Source organism: Empidonax traillii, unplaced genomic scaffold, assembly GCF_003031625.1.
Source record: "Empidonax traillii isolate 1590-97213 ecotype Southwest subspecies unplaced genomic scaffold, ASM303162v1 scaffold738:size396264, whole genome shotgun sequence".
NCBI lineage: Eukaryota > Metazoa > Chordata > Aves > Passeriformes > Tyrannidae > Empidonax > Empidonax traillii.
The window spans coordinates 257,657-280,872 of NW_020955931.1; the positions used below are offsets into that span (position 1 = coordinate 257,657).

At 52.3% G+C, this 23,216-nt stretch overlaps 1 protein-coding gene across 1 annotated transcript; it reads left to right on the forward strand.

Moving 5' to 3' along the window:
- The first annotated feature begins 1,615 nt into the window (after window positions 1–1,615).
- PWWP2B (PWWP domain containing 2B) lies at window positions 1,616–19,689 on the forward strand. Its single transcript, XM_027900540.1, has 3 exons — window positions 1,616–1,791; window positions 7,820–9,467; window positions 19,161–19,689. The coding sequence occupies exons 1-2, from the start codon at window positions 1,616–1,618 to the stop codon at window positions 9,447–9,449; spliced, it is 1,806 nt and encodes a 601-aa protein (XP_027756341.1). The 3' UTR covers window positions 9,450–9,467; window positions 19,161–19,689.
- The last annotated feature ends 3,527 nt before the right edge of the window (window positions 19,690–23,216 follow it).

Genomic DNA, 23,216 nt, shown 5'->3' on the forward strand with positions numbered 1-23,216 from the left:
GCCATGTTCCATAAATAACTGATCTGGGCAGCCAGAGGTCAGAACATCTGGCAGGGGGCCCTGAGGGCAGGCAGGGCACCACTGCTTTCCCCAGGGCAGAGGAAGACATGGCACATGCCCTTCTGTAACCCAGCCATGCTCAGGGAAAGCTGGAGACCTTCTGTTGGGTTTCCTCAGGACAAGATCATGGTTTGCTCTGTTTTGCACACCTAAAAATTAGTGTATCTGTATTTGAGGCTGTATCTCAACTGTCTATACAGGCATGTTCCAGCTGGTCCTCTCAGGACAAGATTACTGAACAGTGTCTGTAAATCAAGGGGAATTTTCATCATCTCTTAGGGAAAATATGTGACCTTACACTATCTTGTAATATGGCAGAGAGGTGGTTCCAGATCCCACAGCTGCAGTCAGACAGGTCTGAAGAGCACAGAAAGTGAAGCACAGAAAACAAAGCAACTGAAATAATAATTTTGTCGAGTTTACTGAGATCTCTCAGAGAAAATCAGCTGGAACAGCATGTCAAGCAGCACATGGGAATGATGAAAGCAGGAGAAGAAAAATGCAAAGGAACATCTCATCAGGGCCAATTCAGTTCACTCTGAGAAGGTCTCCTTTGAATGTCTGTAAAGGCGAGGTTATGTCTGGCCACTGTGTCCATACTCGTAGCTGGGCACTGATTTATTCTGTATATTCCAGCATGGCCCAGCTGCCCCAGGTACATCCAGAGTCACTGGATTTAGTGACTGTGTGTGACAGGGGGCACTGCGGGGATCTTGGCTGAACCCTCTAATGAGCAGAGACTGCGGGAGCTGGGTGTGGTTAGCCCAGAGAAGAGAAGGCTGAGGGGGAATGCCATCAATCCACACAAATATCTCCAAGGGGTGTCAGGATGGTCCCACACTCTGTTCAGAGGTGCCCAGGGACAGGATGAGGAGTAATAGCCATAATCTAAAACACAAGTTCCACCTCAGCAGGAAGCAGAACTTCTTTCCATGGAGGTGGCACAGCCCGGAAGAGCCGCCCAGGGAGAGTGTGGAGTCTTCCTCTCCGGAAACATTCCAACCCCACCTGGACACGTTCCTGTGTCACCTGCTCCAGGTGGCCCTGCCTGGGCAGGGGGACGGACTGGGTGATCCCCAGAGGTCCCTTTCCATAAAGGACGGATATGAAGGTAAAGGGGTGCAACTTTTCAGAGTGTTGGATTCCAGAGGAACCCGTGAGTGTGTGGCGGTGCCCCGAGAGCTGGCACGGCACTGGTGGGCGGGACTGCGCTCGAATCCCTGCTCCACGATGGGAAGGGGCCCCGCCCCACTGTGACCCCGCCCTTCCTGTGGCCCCGCCCCTGCCGTGGCTCCGCCCCCGGGTGGTGCCGGTGCACGGATCAGCCGCCAGGTGGCGCGAGGCCTCGGCCCCGCCCCTTCCCCGCCCGGTCCCGCCCCTCTCTCGCCCGGCCCCGCCCCCGTTCGCGCACGTGCCCCGGCGCGGGGCGGGGGCTGTGACGTCACGCGGGCGGCGGGGCGGTGCCGTGACGTCACGGGCGGTGTCGGCGGGCGGCCCGTGAGGTCACGGCCCGGCCCGGCCCGGCCCGGCGGCCCCGGGCGGCAGCGGCGGCAGCATGGCCGAGCCCCAGCCCCAGCCCCGGGGGGCCCAGGGCGAGCCGGCGGGGGCGCCGCCGCGGGTGGGCGCGTGGGTGCCGGTGCTGGTGGAGCAGATGGTGAACGACACGCTGGTGGTGACGCTGAGCTGCGGCGAGCGGCGCTTCACCGGCGTGCTGCTGGACTGCTCCAAGAGGTACGGGCGCGGGCACCGCGGGCAGGGGGGCCGCGGGGCTGGGGCTGCGGGGCCGCGCTGCCCCCGCGCCCTTTGTTCGCCCCGGCGGGGCCGGACCGGCGCGGGGCACCGGACTGGGGGGGAAGGACGGGGGGGACCGGCCCGAGGGGACCGGCCCGGGGCGCACGGGGGGGGCGGGGGTGCCCTCACCCCGGGCCCGGTGGGGCCGGACCGGCCGCGGCCCCGCACGTGGCGCCGGGAGCGTGTCCCGGAGCGCGGCCGGCACTGCCCTCCCCGCCCTCCCCCCGAGCCCGGAGCCCCTCGGCAGAGCCCCGGGGCCTGACCGGTTCCTGCGGGCCCCGCAGTGCCCCCTGCTTCCCCCTGGGCTGTGGCCGCAGCAGCAGCAGCCCCCCTGGGCATAGCCTGAGGTCCCGGGGACCCCAGAGGGGCATCTCTCCAAACAGGGTACCCACAGGCTTTGGGGCTGCAGGGACCCGCGTTGGATCACCCCAGCCCCATCCCTCGTGTGTGTGTATCCCCGCCTCCGCCCTGGTTCTCAGGTGTTGTTTCCCCCCCGGAGCAGGCCAGGCTGTCCGAGGCTGTGGTCGGGGTTGGTGCTGGGCTGTGGTGCTCTGAGGAGCAGGTTTGGTGTCTGTGTGCTCAGGAAGGGATGTGTCGGGCCGGCACTGCGTGGGAGCACAGCAGCCTCACCTCCCCGATTCTTCCTGGGAGATGTGTGGGGCAGGACTTCTGAGCTTCAGTTTTATCAGTTGTTTAGTTTCACGTGGCTATCTTGGAAAACTGGAGCACAATTTTCAAAAGTATTCAGGCACCAATGGCTGCCGGGAGTCCATAAACCAGCCTGGAGTCTGGTCTCAGCCTGAGACCTTTGGTGTCCCTCCAGCCCCTCAAACCAGCTGCTTCTATCTTCTCGCATTCACATCCTCTGCAGTGACACTCTTTTTAGCCGTATTTTTTCACCCTAACCTTTCTCCATTATTATTTTGCTTTTTTTCTTCCTCTCTCTGACCCGGTGGGTCCAAGAAATGACCAGACCGCTGTTTTTTGCAGGCTTGAAGGCACCTCTGGAGCCTACTGCTGCCCCAGCCCTGCCACTGGTAACCCTGGTCTGTGCTGGTGAGAGGGTGACCAGTGGCCACCTGAGCACTGGGGCTGTGGTCCAGGTCTGGAGCTCATTCTGCTGCCATCCCCTGGGGCCACATCCTGCCCTCGGGGGTCCCCAGTGCTGCCTGGCCCGTGGTGACTGTGACATGTGGTGGCCATCACGTGGGTGAGAGCCATGGCTTCTGCTTCTGGCAGTGAGCAAGAAGGGAGTGAGAGTGTGCGTGTGGCAGGTGCCTGGCTCCTGGTGAACCACAGGGACTTGTGGTGAGCACAGGCAGTAGGCTGAAAGCACCCCCCAGGCTTGGGGCGTGGAGAGGAAGAGAGGCCTTGCTCGTCCTACAACAGAGCACATGAGGTGGTGGTCTGGCAGTGGTTGGAAGGTGAAGGTCAGGATGTGTCCCAAAGGCAGCAGGAATTTATCAGCTTTGTGCTGAACTTGGAGTGCCCCAAACAGAGATGTGTCCCTTCCTGCTGTGCCTGGCTGATGGAGCCATGTCCCGTCAGCCTCTCCATGTGTGGGGTCACTGGTGCTCTCCCTGTACCCCCTGGGCAGTGGGACAGGACTGGCAGGAGAGAAGCCACCACAGCAGATTGTTTTACCTGCACAGAAAGAGAATACCCTAAAAGAGAAGGAAGGCCTGTGTGGTGGCTATTCAGCTTTCTTTTGTGGTTTAAAGTGGGTTTAGCGTTACAGAGAGGATGAATCTGTTTTACTGAGCCGTGGCTGCCCCATCCCTGGATGTGTTCAAGGTCAGCTTGGATGGGGCTTGGAGCAGTGTGGCGTCTAGTGGAAGGGGTCCTTGCCAATGGCAGGGGAGTTGGAACTGAATGAGCTTTAAGGTCCCTCCCAATACAAACCATTCTGCAATTCCATTATTATTTCTCCTAAGATGTAGAGAGTGCCATGGGGGGCTGAAGAGGCCACCCTGAGCACCCAGGGGATCCCTGTCTGTCCAAGTCCTGCCAGATGACTCCATTATTTTAGCCACAAAAGGCAGGCACAGGTTTGAACCCCAAACCCACCTGCCCGGGGTCTCAACCTGCAGTCAGGTGTGTGGGCAGCGGAACTGCCTGCACCCTGCCTGCACCCTGCCTTCTCCCCTGTGCCTTTAGGAGCAGGGGGGTGGGGGTGTAGGGAACAGTCACGCCTGACTTTCCAACTGCTGGGGAATTATTTGCAGAAAAAAGCGGCCGTGTCCTTCCTGCAGGCGTCCCTTCCTGCCACAGCCTGGGTGGTGCAGCAGCACCAGGGCCTGCCCAGTGACTGGCAGTTCTTTGCTTCTAATAAATTGGCTCTGCTTGAAATGAGCTCCACAGTGTCCACGCTTGAGCGGAGATTTAAATGCGTTTTGACTGCAGTTACACTGTTTTTGATAACAAGACTTGGCAGTTTTTTTGCAGCTGAACTTACAATTAGTTGTTTTTTAATTATGCCCGGGCATAAATCAGAGGACTGCATCTCCTGCTCCAAGCAGAGGCTGGGCTGAGGTAACTGAGTCCATTTGGCTGCAGCTGCCCCAGAAAGGGGGATTACAAGCAGGGTGAAATCCCATCACACAGTATTTCCTGCGGCTTTAATCACGGTATCACAAACTCGTTTGGGTTGGGAGGGACTTTAAATCCCATCCAATCCCACCCCCTGCCATGGGCAGGGACACCTTCCACTCTCCCAGGTTGCTCCAAGCCCCGTCCAGCCTGGCTTTGAACACCTGCACAGCATTCCTGCCCCTAACCTTCACCTCTAGCACCTTCACCCTGGCTGGGTGGGCTCAGGTCTGCAGGACCAAGAGTGACAGTGAGCAGACACGAGAAGTACAAGAACTACATCCTGGGTTGCACACAAGTCTGGGGACGTAGGGAAAGGTGGTGTTTCTCCTTGTGGAAAATGTGAGCTTCTCTTACAAAGACAAGTGTGTCAGATGGAGCATTCCTTATTCTGCAGTGGGTGGAAAGACACCGGCACTAAATCCTCTTACAAGGAGCTCTGCCTGCGTGGAAGGCGGCTTTGGGCTGGGGGGGCAGCAGCAGGGGCTGCAGGCACAGCAGCTGGATCAGCTCTCCAGGGGTAGGACTTAACCACCTGTAGCTGGCCTTCCCGGGGCCAAAGCAGCCCGAGGAGCTTGGTCTGTCAGTGCTTCCCCATCCGTAGTGTGTAGGCTAGAGGGATAAAGAAACCCCTCTAGAGCCTGTAGTGTGGGTGGATAGGGAAACCCCTCCAGAGTGTGTGGGGTGAAGGGATAGAGAAAGCCAAAGCAGCCCTGGGCAGTGGCAGGAGCTCACTCATGCTGAACAGGTGCTGCTGGCACCTGGCAATGTGGTGACAAGATCAGAGGTACCAGTGCACAGCCTCTCTGCAGCTGTTATCCTTCCCCCTGTGCCTGAGATGTAGGGCTGGGACAGGCTGTCTCGTGGGCAGGCAGGCAGGCAGGCAAGACGGCAGAGCTCATCTTACCTCTGCCTGGACCTGGCATGGAAGGTGTGGAAAAAGCACAGTTCCTTAGCAGAACTGTTCTCTTGGCCTTTGGAGACACTTCCAGTACAGGAGTGGTCCTTTGATATCATGTGCCTCAGTGGGGTTTGTAGACTTTGTCTGTCCCCATCTGGCCGTGGCCTTCCTGACAGAGCCACTACCTGACCACGTGGAAGGTCCTGCCACTGAAAATTACTCTTAAGCTGCTTTGTTGTCCAGCATGGCAATTTGTGTAATCCCTCAGGCAAGGCAGGTCATGTCTTCTCTCTGAGCACTGGCGCTGCTGCATAGACTCATGGAATCATGGAATGGCTTGGGTCAGAAGGAACCTTTAAAGAGTCATCCAGTTTCAACCCCCTGCCATGGCGGGGGATTCCTTCCACTAGCCCAGGTTGCTCCAAGCCCCATCCAACCTGGCCTTGGACACTTCCAGGGATGGGGCAGACACAGCTTCTCTGGGCAACCTGTGCCAGGACCTCCCCACCCTCACAGCCAAGAATTCCTTCCTGATATCCCATCTAACTCTGCCCTCTGTGAGTGTGAAACTGTCACCCCTTGTCCTATTCCCAACAGGCCCTACTGAGAAGTTTGTCCCCAGGTTTCTTACAGGCCTCCCTGCTGAGCTGGTGCCCTGGCACAGGGTGACAATTGGGGCGGGCAGTGCCCGGGGCCTGTGGGGTGCGCTCCATGGCACGGAGGCTGTGTCCAACCCAGCAGGGTTACAGGGTGCTGATAGGTTAATCTTACAGGGGTAAACCGCCCCATGAGTTACCCTTTAGGTGCTCCACTTGTGCCAAATGAGGAGCTCCATGCCAGGCTGGATCCTGGGGCGGGACGTGGATTCAGTGACCTGGCCACTCAGAGCCAGGCTGTGGGAACGGACAGGGACCAGGCTGGTCTGCAGGAGCAGGGGGAGTGGGCTTGTGTCCACACAAGAAGCAGTGGTGTGGTGTGACCAACTCATGCAACCTCACTGCATAAAATAATCATAAGTTGTAGCCATCAGTGCATTTAGAAATGGTCTCACTTTGGATTGTTTTATGAAGGATGCTGACATCTCTCTCTGGCTGCGCAAACTGTACTGGCTTTCTGGGTTGCCGTTTGAAGACACCTACGTTCTCAGTTGTCTTGTTTAAAAAAGCCTCTTAGAACAAAAATATTTTGTTCCAAATTATGTGATTTCAACAGCTTAATCCTTTCCCAGTTAAACTAAACTGTCATTTAACAGCATGTTCTTGCATTCTTTCGGTAATGGGGAAGGACTCTCTGGGCTCCTCTCCATCAGTGAACACATGGCAGTGGCTTTGTGCTGCTCTTGGTGAGGGGTGTGGGACTGAGTGGATGCCTCCAGCTCCTCTTCAGTGCTCTTCTGCTAATGCTTGCCAAAGTACCCCTTCTCTGTAACACCACCAAGAAACTTCCCCACTTACTTCCTGGGGGTTGGAAAGAAAGCAGTAGCTGGCATGGAGGGGAATGGGAATGTAGCATTTTAAACTCAGGGTGGTGTTTGGTTTTTACCTGTTCTCCATCCCTTTGAGTCTCCTTCGTGGCTCCCCAATACAGCATTTTGTTCTCATTTAAAAAGCCCCCACACTTCAGTGATGGTGTGTTCTCTACAGAATGGTCTCTGGGAAGCCAAGACAGGAAATGCTGCCTGGTCAGAGTTAATGTTTGAGGCCAGATACCTGTCCCAGTGCTGTGTTAGCACAATATTTCTAATGTCAGGCCAAGGGCGTAAATTCATAAATTGTGGAGATGTGAATTGCAGCTGCAGGTTTCAGCATTTCAGAGGATCTGCTTTTGTCAATATCTAGGGAAGATATTGAATCCAGACTTCAGTGGCCTGTAGTGAGACTTGGCCTTGAACGACAGAACATGATCATTGTTAATCTTGCTGTTCTGAAGCAGCAGTGGATTCCTTATTTGAATAAATACAGTTGTACATGGAAAGACTGTGGGAGGGGAGCAGAGCCATGTCCTCATGAACCTGTGGCTCGAAAGTGCAAATTATGCACCCAAGTCAAGGTGTTCAGTTTTGGAACGAGAAGTTGGAAAATCAACCGTGCAGGTACAGTGTGAAGAAGTGCAGTTTCATAGCTCCCTGAAGGCTAATCCTGTCACATCCCACCTCGGCCTTAGCAGCCTGCTGATGCAGTAAACTGCTTTGCAGGATAAAACCTACAACTTCTTAGGGCAAAATTTTGTGCTAAGTGTTCTTGGAGAGAGAGGTTTTGATCTCTGTAGCTTTCCTGGCAAAAGAGTAGGACACCTTGCTGATATTTTGCACTGCTGTTACTTTTTTCAGTGGCAGAATTGGCTGCCTGGTCTTAAAAGCCAAGGGAGAATGTTGTGTTCTTGGTATTGAAGTTGTGGGAGGGTCGGCGTTTTTGGGTTGCCACTTTTCAAATCTCCTGACTGTTTCTTTTCCCCCTTGCCCTTGTCACCCCATTTTAGGTCTGGATTGTTCTGTCTCCCATCCTCCTTCCCGAAGCACGAGGACCCTCCTGCCGGCGCCTGCACTAATGGCACTGCGGACGGCGGGGATGGTGCACAGGGTGAGCCGGAGGCGCTGCCCGCTGCCGAAAAGCCTCCCAAGGGGAGCGGTGAGGAGCAGGTGCCCCCGCTGCTGCCGCCCCCCCCACCGGGTCTGCCCCCCTACTCGCCGTACTTCGAGGGAGCCCCCTTCCCCCGGCCCCTCTGGCTGCGCCACACCTACAACCAGTGGGTCCCGCAGCCGCCACCACGGACTATAAAGAGAACGAGGAGGCGCCTGTCGAGGAACAGAGACCCGGGGAGGCTCATCATGAGCACCATCAGGCTGCGGCCCAGGCAGGTGCTCTGCGAGAAGTGCAAGAACACCCTGAACCCTGAGGACGCGGCGCCGCGGCAGAACACCAAAACCAGGAGGAAGCTGAGCATTCAGGACAAGGAGCAGAAAAAGCACAGCGACTCTGACTACGTGGAGAAAAGGAACAAAAGAGAGAAGAGGGAGGATGACAAGTTTTCTGCGGAGCTGGTACATCGAACACCAGTTATAAAGATATCCTACAGTACCCCACAAGGGAAAGGGGAAGTGGTAAAAATCCCTTCCCGGGTCCATGGCTCGGTCAAACCGTTCTGTCCAGAGCGAGTATTGCAGAACGGAGCGGGGGACCAAGAGGAGACCAGGGACTCTGAACGGTGTAGAGAAACCAAATGTTTAATGGACAAGTCAGCAGGCAGCCAGCTTGCTTCCATTCCAAAACTGAAGCTCACACGGCCAGTGCATTCCAGTGTGGATGTCCCACCCCCAAAGATACGGCTGAAGCCCCATCGCATCAGCGATGGCCAGAGTGTTTCAATTTATAAGGCAGAACTGATTGACGAAATCAATGTCCTTCAGAACAGCAGGGAGTCCAATCCCGGAGCATTTTACAATGATGAATCCACTGACAGAGGTTTGGCCGAGATATCTTCAGGGAGTTCAGGTGAAGATGATGACTTTAAAAGGTTTCCCCAGGCTAAAGACGGACACGATAACTTGGCTTTCCTCATGAATTATCGCAAAAGAAAAGCAGATTCTTCTAGTTTATCGGTGTGTAGCAATGACAGTCTAGACGAATCCAAGTCTTCTAGTTCAGAAGTGACATCACCAGAACTGTGTGACTTTTTGCCTGGTGATGATGCCTCCGTCTCTTCATCTTCAAAAGATGAGCGTAAAATTGTGCCGCCACTGACAGTCAGACTGCACACCCAGAGTGTGTCTAAATGCGTCACAGAAGATGGAAGGACTGTTTCAGTGGGGGATATTGTCTGGGGTAAAATTCATGGGTTTCCATGGTGGCCAGCACGTGTTCTTGACATAAACCTCAGCCAGAAGGAAAACGGGGAACCCTCGTGGCGAGAAGCTAAGGTGTCATGGTTTGGTTCTCCGACGACTTCGTTCTTATCTGTATCAAAACTGTCTCCTTTCTCGGAATTTTTCAAACTGAGATTTAATCGCAAGAAGAAAGGGATGTACCGGAAAGCGATCACGGAAGCTGCGAAAGCAGTCGAGCACCTGACTCCAGAAATAAGAGATCTCTTAACACAGTTTGAGACATAACTTTGCCTCCAGTTTCAGGTGAGTGCTTGCTGGACCAATACTTTCCATCAAGGCTTCCCTTCCTTAAGCTTTTTAAATCTTGTTTGCATTTGTTTTTCCATAAAATCTGAGGTTGACAATTGTGAAACTTTAGCACCTGGCTGTTGGTGGTGGTAATTTCAGAGGTGGTGAGAAGCTTTAATTCCAGACTTTTGGAGGGACTATAGGAGTTGGAGCCCCTGTTCCCAGAGGGAAGTGCAGGGCAGCTGATCCCATGACGAAGCAGCACTGCCTGTTCAAAGAGATGATAAACCTGTAGCTCTGTATCAGCACTTTACAGCTGAGACTGAGACTGCGTGGAGTACTGAGGGTGCTTCGTTTGCCTGGAGGATTTACAGTCCCTAGGCTTTCAGTTTCTTTGGAATACCTTTTGGTTCAAAGAACTAAAACTACTATTGGGTTGAGATGATGTTTATCATCTCATGCTGATGCCCAGCAGTCACCTGGAACAGTTCAGGCCCTTGAGGGTCCTTTTCTCCCCCTGCTCTGACCCCTCTGGTTTGGATTTCTTATGATGACCCTTTATGGCTCTTCCAAATGATTGTTCCAAAAGCTTTCCTTAACTGGAGAGCAGTGTTTCAATATCTCTCACAGCACTTGATGTTTGGCTTGTGCCTAAGTTGTCCATGTGGTGCTGGGGAATGGCCTGGATCAAATTAAATTCTTTTGGGCTTCACCTGCATCCTCTTTGTGTGAGGTCATTAGGTGAGAATGGAAGCATGGGAGCTGATTGTATTGGAGGAGGATGGGTCTCCCTTTCTCATCAAACAATCAAAACCGTGCCCAGGATGAAAATTTGCTGCCTAAAAATACAGGATGTGGCGTGATTGGAAATAGAAATACCATCTGTCATCCCAGTTGATGTTAGACAAGGGGAGGGATTAACTTTTTGTGAAAAAACAGAACTTATCCTTAGGAAGAGCCTTGTTGGCAAAGGTTTTGGTTTATTCAGCACGGTTTGTTATGTTGTCCCCTGAACTCTCTGCTCTTCCATGCTAGAAGGACTCTCTGTGTGTAAGCCGGTCCTGTAGACTCTGCTCTTTATCTAAGCCTTCGTAGTGCGGTGGGACTGGGATGGTCAGTGCTCCTGTAATCCTGTTTAGGAAAACAGGAAATTTTTTTTGTAGCCTATGCCATGGGACTTCACCCCTTGCTTGAGTGTGATGAATGACTTGCTTTGCTTGGGTTATGACCCCATCTCAGCAAACCTGGCTGGAGTAAATAATCAGAGCACGGTATATTTATTCTGTGTGCTTGGGGTGTGTGGACAACTGGACACTGGAGCTGGTAAAAGCATATAACTGCAGCAGCAGCATTTAAGCTTCATCTGCCCCTTCAACTGCTGCTTAACTCTGGCTTTCTTATATCAAGAGTGTTTGGATTGGACCCAAATTCCTGTTAGCTTGATCAGGAGTATAAATAAACCTGCTGCCCGGAATACACTGTCCTTGCCAGTGGAAGAGTCCTGGCCAATCCATGGCTCCTCTGGACAGTGCTCTGGTTAAAGGAGCAGCAAATTTCATCCTTCTCTGAGCTGTCTTCACTGCCTGTGTGAGCAGTGTGGGACAACTGAAGTGAATGTCACCATTCCTGACAGCTATCCTTTACCTTGTGGGTTCTGGGTGGGCTGGCCTGGCATGGCTGGAGGAGAAGGGACAGGGTGAGGGGTTGGACTGGACGATCTCCAGAGGTCCCTTTCAACCCTAACAGTTCTGTGATTCTGTGAAGAAGCACCTAATGCTTCAGATCAGACACTGGCCATGCCGGTCAGTCCACAGGGAGTAGGAAAGTGTTGTGTCCAAGAGGAGTTCCAAGTCCAGACCTGGAAGTCAGAATGGGAGGGTGCTTGCCCAGCCACATCAGCCTGTGAAAAACACTGGCTGTTGGTACCAGTAGGACCTGGCCAGGAGATGCAGAGGGACAGGCTGCAGGGCAGGGCCTCAGGAAGGAGGAGCAGCCCTTACTCCAGAGGCCAGAGTTATTGCAGACACGATGGGATCTGAGGTGCAGAGTGGGTCTTTAAACTGGGGGAAAGAAGAGCATGTTGAGAATGAAAAGAAGATGGTGGGGTGGCCTGGATTAGACCAGACCTTTCCTTCCCTCTGTGCTCTGCAGCCAAACTTCCTCATGCATATATGGGTATATACAAGTATATCACCATTTTGTTGGCCTCCTTCAGCTGGCTTTCCACAGGTGATTTCCTGCCTTACGCATGTCTGAGGTGAGCTGCCAACACAGTCTGCCTAGCTGGAGACAACATGATGGTTGAATAAAGAAGTTGAGTTGCTCAAAACTAGAAAAGCAGAACCAAGCAACTTCCCATGTTCCATGTGTCATGTTTACGTGGATTCCCCATTAGACCAGCATGTCTGGCATTTTGGTACATCACTTATGAAACTTCTCATTTCAGAGAATTGCCTGTTCCTAATTCTCTCTACTCAGGAGGATTGAATTTTATTGCTTTCTTTGATTTTCCCTAAGGTAGAACTGAAACGTTTCCTTCAGGTGCTCGTCGATTGTTCTTTCCTGAAGGATGACATAGAATGGGTTGGACTGAAAGAGACCTTAAATCTCATCTCCTTCAAACCTCCTGCCATGGACAGGGACACCTTCCACTATCCCAAGTTGCTCCAAGCCCCATCTAACCTGACCTTAAACACTTACACGGATGGGGCAGCCACAGCTTCTCTGGGCAACCTGGTAATATTGCATGGGACCACTATAAAATCCATCGTGCTGGGATTCACCAGCAGCGGCACAAGGGCTTATTGTCATCAGAACAAGAGTTCAGGAGGTGCCTTCAGCACTGACACCGCTCATGCTAATTCTGGGCATAGCAGAAGTTTGTGACTGGTGACACTTTCTGTTGAGAAACTTTGTCTTCTGGCATGTGATCTGTTCTGCAGAGGGTAATTACTGGAAAAAAAAAGTACAAATAATGCAGGTCATTTTTGGATGCATTTAAAACTGGAACAATTGGATTTATTCTTTTTTTAAACTTGGTCTGTGTTGAAGGAGCTGGTAGGATCACTTCTTGTTATTGCTTTGTCCTTAGGCTTTTTTTTTGCCAAGAGAGTACTAGTCAGGTAATGACAGGGTTTTAATGAAGTAAAACAAGTTTCTGGAAAAACAACAGGCAGAGAGCAGCCTGTAGAACTCAGACTTGTGAGACGCTCTTGGTTTAGAGTAGTGCCAGGGGAGACAGGTCTGCTCAGCATCTCCTCGTGCTGCTCTTCCCGTAACTTCCCTGGTGTGTGACATCAGGGAGCCATCACAAGGCAGGAGGAGACCGCATACTGCTGGCCCAGAGTGATGGATGTTCACCTTTCTGTTATAGGGAAGGCCCATCCAAGGGCCTGGATGGGGGAGCAAGAACCCTTGGGTTGGTGTCACAAATGTTTTGTTGGAGGTGAGCAGTAGCTGTAGCCACAGCTCCAGCTCTGCCACAGGCTTGGGCACGGGAGGGAAGGAGACCTGTGTTTCCAAAGGCCACCCTTGTCCCTGCTCCAGGAACACATGTGGTGGGGCTGGGCTTTTCCAGGAGCGTGTGTTGCTCCAAGCCCCTGTGTGGGGAGGGTTGTCCCTGCAGAAACAGGCCCTTGGCAAGTTCAGCAGGTCCTGCTGTGTCACAGGGCTGGGTCTCGTGCTCTGTGATCCTCCTCAGTGGCTCCTCATAGCAGATCCCCCTCCCTACCCACAGCCCTTCCATGCAGTAAAACCTCTAGAAACCTCTAAAACCTCTAAAAACCGCTTTCATCCACATCTCTGCATGAAACAAGTTTACAAGACATATATTCCTTTGCTTTTTCAGTCTGGAAACTCCTTTATTCTTCCCCTCTTCTCTCTCCCTCTCCTCCCTTCCCCCAAGCTGTGGCTGTGGAACCATCAAACTTGCAAATGCTGAAGGTTTTAATTTTACTGCTGTGAGCTTAATAGACCCTCAGTGTCAGTACATGGAGCCATCCATCACACTGCCACTGTGTGCAGCAGAATCAGAGCTGGTGCACGCTCCCTATCTATAGTAACCACCAATATAAAACCTGGCACGTCGTGTTGTGACTTCACCTTCAAAGACATTCAGGGCTCTGCGTGTCCATGCAGCCAGAGCTGCTGCCAGCGCTTGTGAAGCAGCATAAGTCACTCCTCTTTTACCTCTTTTCTTCTGTTCTACTGGTGGCACAAAAAGGTTGTATCTCTTCATATAAAGCGGTGGTGGTGATTGCCGTGGGTTTTTTTTAACACACCTGCCTAGTCACGTGAAATATTTCAGTGCAGGAGACGAATGTTTGAGATTTTTGTTGGCCTGCTTTCTAGATGCTTCAGTCCACCAGGCATCCGACTTAATTACTGCTTCTCAGTCTTCCTGCAAACGTCTTGGAGTCAGCGTCTCTGCACGCTAATACAAGGTGGGAGAACGAGTCCAAAATAGACTCTGCTGCATTTTTGTGTGCCCTGCACTGATGGCTGGAGCTGTGTCAGGTGACATCCCGCTGATCTTCCTGTTCCCGAAAGCACACTGTGCCCACAGCCTGCATTTGGAGACACCCAGATCCGTGCTGCTGTTCTCCGTCCTGCTACCCGTGGCCCCTCTCTCCCTCCACTGTCTGCTCCCAGGCGTGTTTTCTGGAAATGCCACCAGGCCATACATTGTGCTATTTCTAACTGCACCCATGCTGTGCCGATGCCCAGGAATGCGATCGGCTTACGGGAGCTGTAACTTCAGCTGCTGAGGGAGATTGTATCCACCAAGGGCTTAGCAACTCCCTTGGGAGCACAGCGAGCTGCTCCCGGGGCTGGAGGTCTCTGAGCCACAGCTGGAGCTCTCAGCCTCTTGCTGGTTGTGCTGCCCAAGCGTGCCCACAGTGGGCAGGGTGGGTGGGTGCATGTCCCTCAGTGGTGTCACCAGCCCACAGTGCACTGCAAGGTCCAGGCAGGACTGGGGGATGTGCCGGGGTTTTGGGGCAATGAGTGGGAAAGATGTCTGAACAAAGAACATGGAAACTGGTTTCTTTGAAAACTTTTTCAGGTAATGTAAACTCAAAATTTCTGTATGTTTTCCTGAATTGCATTTATTTGCTCATTTGGGTTTTGAACTCAAGTGGAGGTGTCTGAAACTGAGGCTACAATTCCCATTTTTCCCAGCAAGCACAGAGAGCAGCAAGGTGGGAGCTGCAGCTGCAGGGCAGCCCAGTATGGGCAGCACTGGTCCCTACAGGGGTGAAGCACCCCCGAGGGAATCCTGTGGTCTCCCAGGCAGGGCTCAGAACTCGTCCTGCCTCTACAATTTCTACAGTACTGAGCACCTCCAGGGTGCACGTACTGAAAGGCTCCTTTGGGCCAAGAAGGAATTGGGGATTTTGGGAAACTTGGCAGTGGCTCTGCATAGGGAAGGGTTCCTGTGCCCTGCAGGTGAGGAACCAACTGGATCTTCACACAGTAGCTGTGCATTGCTAATGGTAACACAATGGGGTGACACAAATTATAGAATCACAGAATGGTTTGGGTCACAAGGGACCTTAAAGATTATCCCGTTTCACCTCCCTACCAGGGGCAGGGACACCTTCTGCTAGACCAGGTGCTCCAAGCCCTGTCCAACCTGTCCTTGAACATTGGAATGTTTCCCATTTTCATGTTAAGGTGTGCAAGGTAGGACTTTGATCCCAAAAAATTGTTGTGAATGTTCTTTAACTTACAAGCTGCTGTTCTTCAGCCCTGATGTGTTCTGTTTTATCCATATAAGTCCCCATCAGTGGTACTGGGATCAAGGTGAACAGGAGTGTGTGGGCTGAGTGACAAACTCTGACTTCTTACTGTAAAAGACTTCAGGAGCAGCTCGCCTGTACCCTGCAGACTAGATGAGGCTGAGCTGCGGCCTGGTTTAGTTTATTTAAATCTGTTTGCTGCATTTGTTTTGCACTGTGTGTGTACCTGTATGGAACACGTGGGCTCTGCATTAGGCAGATAATGAACTCTGCACATCCTGAGATTACGTACAGCTCAGAGAGGCTTCCCCTGACCGGCGGTGAGGACACAGATGGGGCTTAATACCTCAACTTCTGGAGGGCTTGTGCTCTTCACAACTTCAAATCTCCAGCTCTTCAGTCAGCTGCAGAACGCTCTCACTTCTCCTGGTGCTTTCTCTGCCAGAGCAGGAGCAGTGTAGGACCTGCCACGCACACGGGTGACGATGTCCCTCTGCTGTGTGAGGGCTGTGGCTTGTGTCTCCTGCCTGCCCCGAGGTGCTCATGGGCAGCAGAAGTGCTCCCATCCCAGCAGATGCAGCGTGAGGTGAAGGTCCATGCATGGCTCCTCTGCCCATGCAGGTGAACATGACTCCCCTCACCTTGGAGAGGGTCCCCAGGGGTCCCACAACCCCGTGGCTGCCCCACGTCAGCCGTGTCATTCCCCGGTCACGATGCATGTGTCTCTGGAAGGGAGGAGCTGGGCAGGTTTTAATGAAGGCTCTTCTCATTAAGGTGATGAATTTCTGAAGGAGCGAGTGCCTTCACTGACATACCAGTTCCTGTTTCATCTGTTTTAGGTCCGTGCTAGTGCAGGATCAGCCAGCCTGCGTTTCTTTATAAAGCACGTTTCCCGCGTGCTCTCTGCAGCTGAAGAAATGAATTGTAGCAAATCACTAGTTCGACTTCCCTTGTGAGTGATGACTTGCTCTGTTTTGTTTCAAGCCAATAACTTAAGCCATTTTTTCATGCAGAAAACAGCCCTTTCCAAAAGCTGAAAGCCCTTTCCGAAACCCTGGACCACGATGCAGGATTTGTAGTAGGGATGCTCGGATGATAGAGTTTGAGAACTCCAGTGTTGGAGAACATAGTTGCCAGCCTGCTCAAGTCAGCTGTCTTCTGGTGCCTTGAGACTTGGAGATGGTTCCAAAATGCCATTCAGTGGGCCAGAGATGGGTATCCTAGCTACCATCCAGTAACCCCCACCCACTCCCTCCCTCAGGAGGAAGGCATGGGAAGAAAGGACTTTCTCAGTCTGCTACCAGTAGCAGCCACTCTGCCCTTCCCCCAAGGGGAGATGGCTGGAGGAAGACTGATTTGTTGATGGTCAGTTACAGCCTCTTGTGAATTGCTTTATGATTAGAAAATATTTCTCAAAATATGCTTCTTGGGCACACTTGGGGTGCAGCAACCTATAAATTGTCTTCTGCACTGTACTGTGCTGTTAAATCTGGATTTGTGAATGGCTTTATTTGATCCAAAACTTCATTTTTTTAATTAAAAACAAGCACTTGGCTTCAGGAGAGCTGCCTTGGCTCTCCTTTGGACACACAACTTAGCACCCAGGCTGTCATGAGTCAACCTGTGTCGTGTTCATTACTCACATGTGGACTGAGGCGGCCCAGAATGTGGGGCTTCAGCTGCTGCTCCACCTTGGAAGGTTGTTTTTTTTTAAACAGAAATCTTTAAAGTCTCCCAGGGATGAAGTGAGAGCATACAAGGGACTGTCTTGAACGCATTGAAAACTCCTGGGTCTGCTCTGCTTGCACAGACACCTGAGCTCTCTCTCTCTGTTTAGAGGGTGGCCTCTGTCCCCCACCCAGCCTGGCTGTGGAGCTCTGCTGGGGACAGACACCCACCCCCCTGCAGGCACAGGGTGCTGAGTTGGGTGTTGAGGCTCTGGCATTCCAAGCTGTGGAGCATCCAGCTGTTCTAAAGCAGCTTGCGATATTGCTGGGAGCACCAACTTTTTGCTCCCACAGGAGAGAGTCCCCAATAGTTGCCCCAGGTAGTTCCCTGAGCAGCTGTGGTTTGGCCCCAATCCCTGTCCCCATGGAGGGGCAGTGTCTGCCCTGGTACAGGCAGGACCCTTCCCTGGGAGCTGCTTGGCATCCTGCTTCTGGTGTGATGTTTCCTTCCCCCAAGTGAGAAATTCCTAAGAATCCAACCTGCCTGAGGACTTGCTCAGCCAGGAAATGCACTTTTTCCTGTTTAGACCAGATTGTCTCACTCTGTAATCTGTCTCAAAAGGGTCAGTGCTCTCAAAGCCATTTGAGGGATATTGTTCCGGGTCAATGGGCCTCATGGAAGGCTTTGGTAGGTGTAAGGTGAGAAACCTGCAAGGGAGTTTGTTATGTCGCTCTTGAGAGTTTCTCTGTTCATCAGAAGGCAAATGAACAGATTGTCCTTCAAGATGAAGTGTGGATTTATACTCTGTATAAATCTGTAGGTATATACAGATTTGTACAATATACTCTGTGTAAATCTGACTGTAGGTAGTAGAGCCCTGGGGTGAGACCTCCCAGTTTCTCAGGGGCGATTCTGCCAAATACTGAAGGACTGTGTGAAACCTGACTGCAGCCCTTCTCTGCAGTACAGCTTTTGGGACAGATGTTCCCGGTGTATTGAATCAGCTCTTTGCATTCCATTGTGTGGGCACTGCTGAGGATCATTCTGGATGCTGAGTCTGGGTGAATCAGTGTCCCTCTGGGTCCCCTGCCCACAGGAGCGCTGCTGCTGCTGTGTCAGCAGCACTGGGGATGTGATCCTCTTCCTGTGTTTGGTGTTCTTGGTTCATTGTGCTCTGTAAGTCACAAACCTCAGCTGGGGGGGGGATTTGAAGGTCTTTGATCTGTTCCTTAATAGCGTTAATGCTGTTTGTCAGGAACACAGATCCGAGCTGGTGTCTCCTGCAGTTCCCGCTGGACTGGAGTTGATGTGGCACGGACTTATGTGGGGGCTGGTCAGACTCCTGGGCTGCTCAAGCTGCTGTGATGCAGCTCCTCAGTGGGAGTGGAGCTCTCCATGCCATTCTCTCTCTCCGTGATTCTGTATCACCGAGTTGTTCTGCGTGTCTTCTGGTTTCTTCACTTGATCTTGAAGGCAAATGGATCCTCCCCTTGAGCTTTTCCAGTGCTTCCAAATCATAACCTGGCTTACGGGGCCAGTGCAAGTCCCTCCTGCACGCAGGGGTACAGGTGAGGACTTCTCTCTTCCCTAGTTTTTGCCAGGCATGTCCCTCTCTCCAGGGCACGCACCTTCCCCAGGTCACCAGCTCTCAGCCCCAGTGGCTGGTCCCTGGTGCAGGGCCAATGACAGCAGGGAGACATGGGCTGTCCTGGGAGCTCCATGGTGCTCCCTCTTTCCATTCTGTGGAAAGAAGGAAAGAGGAGCCTATGGCAGAGGAGCTGTGGGGAAGTGAGGTGTCTTTACCCCCAAGGCAGAACAAGGTGATGTGGCTGCTCTGGCTCTCCATGAGCACGTGACTGGGGCACCACGGCAGCAGTCGATGGCTTGAGCAGTTGCAGGTACTTAGGAAAGCTTCTGTAGGGCTGCTCTCGAGGGGAGAATAATCCTATTTTGTAGATTGTGTTTGGAAACTGGAGGCAGATGTTCTTCACGTGGCACGCTCCATAGGGACTCGTGGTGGATTAACCTACAGTAACCCACCTGAACGGGGACTTAGGAGTCCTTAAGCCACGCTGAAGATTTATTGTCATCACTGCAATTCATATCACGTCGCTCTTCGGGAAAATTCCCACTCTTGCTTTGTGTTTGTTAACCTGACAAGTTTCTTCCCAAGCTGCGGCCACTGCTGGTTCTGCCTGCTGGGCCAGCTGGGAGCAGGAGAATTCCTGGCTATATTTAGAGGGAAGCCGGAGCGTGTGTCAGTCCAGCACAGTAACCTCTCCCTCTCTCCCTTTTCTTCAAGGTAACAGAAGACGAGCACAGCTGTTCTCCTAGAGGGTCACCGAGTCTGTAACACCCTGACGTGCTCCCCAGGAGAACCCGGAGGCTGCCGGGAGGCGGGAGGACAAGGTTCCTGGTCAGAGTGCTCCACGTTTCATCCGGGACAGGTGACAGGCACCGGGATGCGGAGTTGGGAGGCTCTTCTGGTGTGAGGCTGGCAGGAAAGGCTTAAGGATATCTTACCCTAGAATGAGAATTTGACCAGTCAGACGACAATGAACTAGGAGAACAGCAAAAACCACAACTCGGAATGTATTTATTACTTAAAATTAGCTATTCTTGATAAAATCCCCCAAATTATTGCTGCTGCTTATTTTACTTACGGATTTCACACACTTGTTAATTTTAAAGCTACCAAACTTTTATTCAATACTGTACTCTGAGAAATGTAATTGGGTCAGGACATGCAATAGAATGAAATCATTGTAGTGTCTTAAGTACAACGGACTCACTTTGTGTCTATTAAACCTTGGAAGATGTGCAACACACAACAGTGTGGCTGTCATTGTGTGTGCTAAAGTTTTTTTGTGTCATTTGCTGCAGAGTGGAGGGAGTCAGTGATTTCAGGTATGTGAACAAGCAGTGCTGGTGACTTGGATGGCTCTGGGTCCTACCCCGGTACTTCCAAAGTCACCTGGAACAGCAGCACAGCCTGGGCCTGCCCGTGCTGGGTGCATAGGGTGGGTCTGAGCTAATGGCTCCAGCCAGAGAGGGAATCCCTGATCTGAACTGACTCGTGTGCTCACACGCAGTCAGCAAGTGAGATCTAAGGCCGGTTGGACACTTGTTGGATAGAAGGATCCTCCTTACTCATGACCAGAGGTGACCTGTGGTCTGTAATCCAGCAAACAGCTTTTGTGACAAATTTGGAGTGCAAACGGTTCACAGATGGAAGTGACCTGTGGACAGCGTTCTGGAACTGGTTAAGTTTTGGGGTTTGCATTAGTCTAGCTTTTCTTTGGATTTCCCCAGTCCAGAAACATTAATTCGTGGTAAGCCGTTGCTTCTGATGCTGGAGAAAACAGTTCAGAGTGTCCCTGCTCAGTGAAATGTTATCTGGCTGTTGGAGATTGCCTTGGAGCTGCAGGATCTCTGCACAGATCCTGCTTCCTGTCTGCTGGACCTGCTGCAGCAAACACAGGATTGAACTCTCACTGAGTTAGAGCGCACGGGTCGGAAATCACACAGGCTCATGTTTTCCTGGTTCGTGCTGCTTCACATTGTGGTCTTTGAACGTCAGCAAGAGAGGTCAGAGCTTCCCTTTTCAGCAATGAAGTGTCACAAGAAGAGCTCAGCTCCAGAACTGTTCTGCTGACTCTCAGTCCGGCACACAGTGAGTCAAATCTGCATCCCTGAGACCTGCGGGAAGGCTGTGGTGTAAAACATGGAATGCTGAACCAGGACAGCTGTTTCCCCGGGCCCGTTTTGGCCACCTCTGCAAACAAATCAATGAGCTTCCTGTTTTCCCAAAATAAGTGCAAGAAGGACAGCAGTATACAGCGAGGGACGCGTTCCTGCACCTTGTGTGAAGCCTTTGTGCAGCGGGTGTTTACCCAGGCGCCCGCTGGGCCCATCCCAGGCTGGCAGAGGTGCCCCTGTGCTGGGAGTGCTCCTGCTCCGGGAGGAACAGCTCTGCCTTTCTTAGCCCCTGTCTGTCCGACCTCAGGGGCTCTTTGTGAGGTTTTTTTCTAGCATCTTCTCGAGCTAGGCCTGGGCTGAGCTGATGGCTGTGAGGTGGTTTTTGTGTTTTCTGCTCACACAGTTCTGCATTGTACAGAATCCCTGCCCCGAAGTGCTGCCAAGCGTTTGGCTGTAGCGTTACAGCAGTGAGCTGCAGGGAGGTACAAGCAGCCTTCTGTTCACTTAAAGAATTTTTTAAAAAATGCAAAGCAAAAATAACCAAGCCCCCACTCCCCCCTGCTCCCAGGAAAAGCACGTGTCTGCTCCCGTCTCTAGTGAAGGGCTGCTCCTGCCCACGCACCGAAAGGCTGCTCCGAGGCTGAAGGAGATGCCAAGCACAATAGGTGAGTGCTGGCCACATTCCTGAGCAGGCAGCCAGTGGCACTCAGGAGCAGGCAGGAGCATCCTTCAGATGTTCAGTCTCTGCTGGGTGTGAGGGGGAACTGAGATACCTCACACACGGGGCCAGGGACTTTCTCTAGGCTTGGGGCGTGAGATGGGTTGAGAAGGTTTGCTCAGGTCTGGTGTTCATTCTCTAACACTGGAGTGGTCCTCAGGATGGAGTTGTTTCAGAGGATGTCCAGTTTTTCCCCACAGTGGTTTGTGGCTGCAGTAAAGCCTCTGGTGCACTCCAGCCCTGCCAGGTGTGTAATGGCACAGTGAGACCTGCTGGCCTCGGCCCTGCCCTGCTCAGCACTGGCAGCTTGTGCCCTCCCAGCACTGGTTCTGCAACTCAGGGCTGATGGTAGAGCAAGTGCCTGTATCCCTGAGGGAAACTCTCCCCTGCTGTGTCCAGGCACAGCTCCTGCTGTCCTTACACCTGGGTGTGTGACATTCCTGACATTGCTGGGCCCTGTGGAAAGCAAACAATGAGCTGTTACTGCCGAGGCTCTGCTGCTGCAGAGGTGAGTGGAAATGTCAGTGTTGTTCAGGGGAAAATGTCGGTGTTAGGGCTCCTGGGCCCTGTGTCAGCAGGCAGGAGGTTCCAAGAGCTGCTTTGCTGCCCTTTATGATAGGGGCTGGGCAAGGACCCTCCTCCAGAGAGCACTGGAAGGTTGGTATGTCAGGACCGTTGTTTTCCCTCTGTCCCTGGTGATGCCAGGTGGTCTGTCTGTCTGTCCCAACACCAGCTTAGAGAAGAAGCAGACGAGTGACATTTTAGCACTGCAGGTGAGTCACTGGATTTTTGCCACTTTACTGAGAACGGCCACAGAGAGTTCCAGTAAAAATGTGGTAACAGGGAAAATGGTGCTTGAGAGGCAGGTGAGTGGATGGGACACAGGTCCTGCTCAAAAGCAGCAGCTCAGTGCTAGAGGTGGGTTAAACCCCAGCCTTACACAGCACCAAACCATAGACCAGCCATGGGTCTGTGTGGCAGCTGCCCCACTGCTCCTTGGTGAAAAAATGACTCTTGGGTTTTGGCAAGGCTTAAAGCAAAGATCTAGCAAGCTGCTTCTTTGCCTTGGCCATTATGCAGATAAATGAAAATAATTTCTCAACAAATGCAAAAGAATAAACCAAGAACGCAATGACGGTTCATTTCTTGAATGGTTTAAAGGAGCTAATGTGGAATATTCTAAATGTCACTTTTAATTATGTGAGGTTGGAATTGCTTAATTCAGTCTTTTATTCTGTCAGAGGAAAAGCTGCATTGGGTTGAAAACCTAAATGTAACATTCAGGAATAGTGAGGGGTCTTTCAGTATTCTGTGTGCTGCCCATCAAGTGTTGTTCACAGACTCCTATGCTGTGAAATTTCACTTTTTGTTCCCTTTTTAAGGTTTCCCTCCTTATACTTTTAAAACTTGTGCAGGACTTCAGGAACTGGTGGGCCTTTCTCAGTCCAGTTCAGTTCTTGTCACACTGAAGGCTTTATTACAGTCTTCAGGGCTCTGCACTGTGGTTTTGGAGGTTTCCTCCTGGACCCCACAGCTGTGCTCCAGCTCAGACAGCTGAGCTCTGAAACACCAGCCCTGCAGAGTCAGGGTGGGGCTTTTGAAGGTGGGGGGTTGGTCAGGTTTTTATTCTGACATTCATAGAATCCTAAAATGGTTTGAGTTGGAAGGAACCTTAAAGCTCATCCAGTTCCACAACCCTGCCATAGGCAGGGACACCTTCCACTAGCCCAGATTGCTCAAAGCCCCATCCAACCTGGCCTTGGACGCTTCCAGGGATGGGGCAGACAGCTTCTCTGGGCAACCTGTGCCAGGGCCTCCCCACACTCACAGCCAAGAATTTCTTCCCAATATCCCATGTAACCCTGCCCTCTGTCGGAAGCCATTCCCCCTTGTCCTATCACTCCAAGCCCTTTTCCAAACTCCCTTTGCATTATTCAAACC

Excerpts from the sequence above, each read along its gene's own strand:
- PWWP2B (XM_027900540.1), top strand. The coding sequence starts at position 1,616 with ATGGCCGAGCCCCAGCCCCAGCCCCGGGGGGCCCAGGGCGAGCCGGCG. Across the intron at positions 1,792-7,819 it reads CTGCTGGACTGCTCCAAGAG|GTCTGGATTGTTCTGTCTCC; the intron begins GTACGGGCGCGG and ends ACCCCATTTTAG.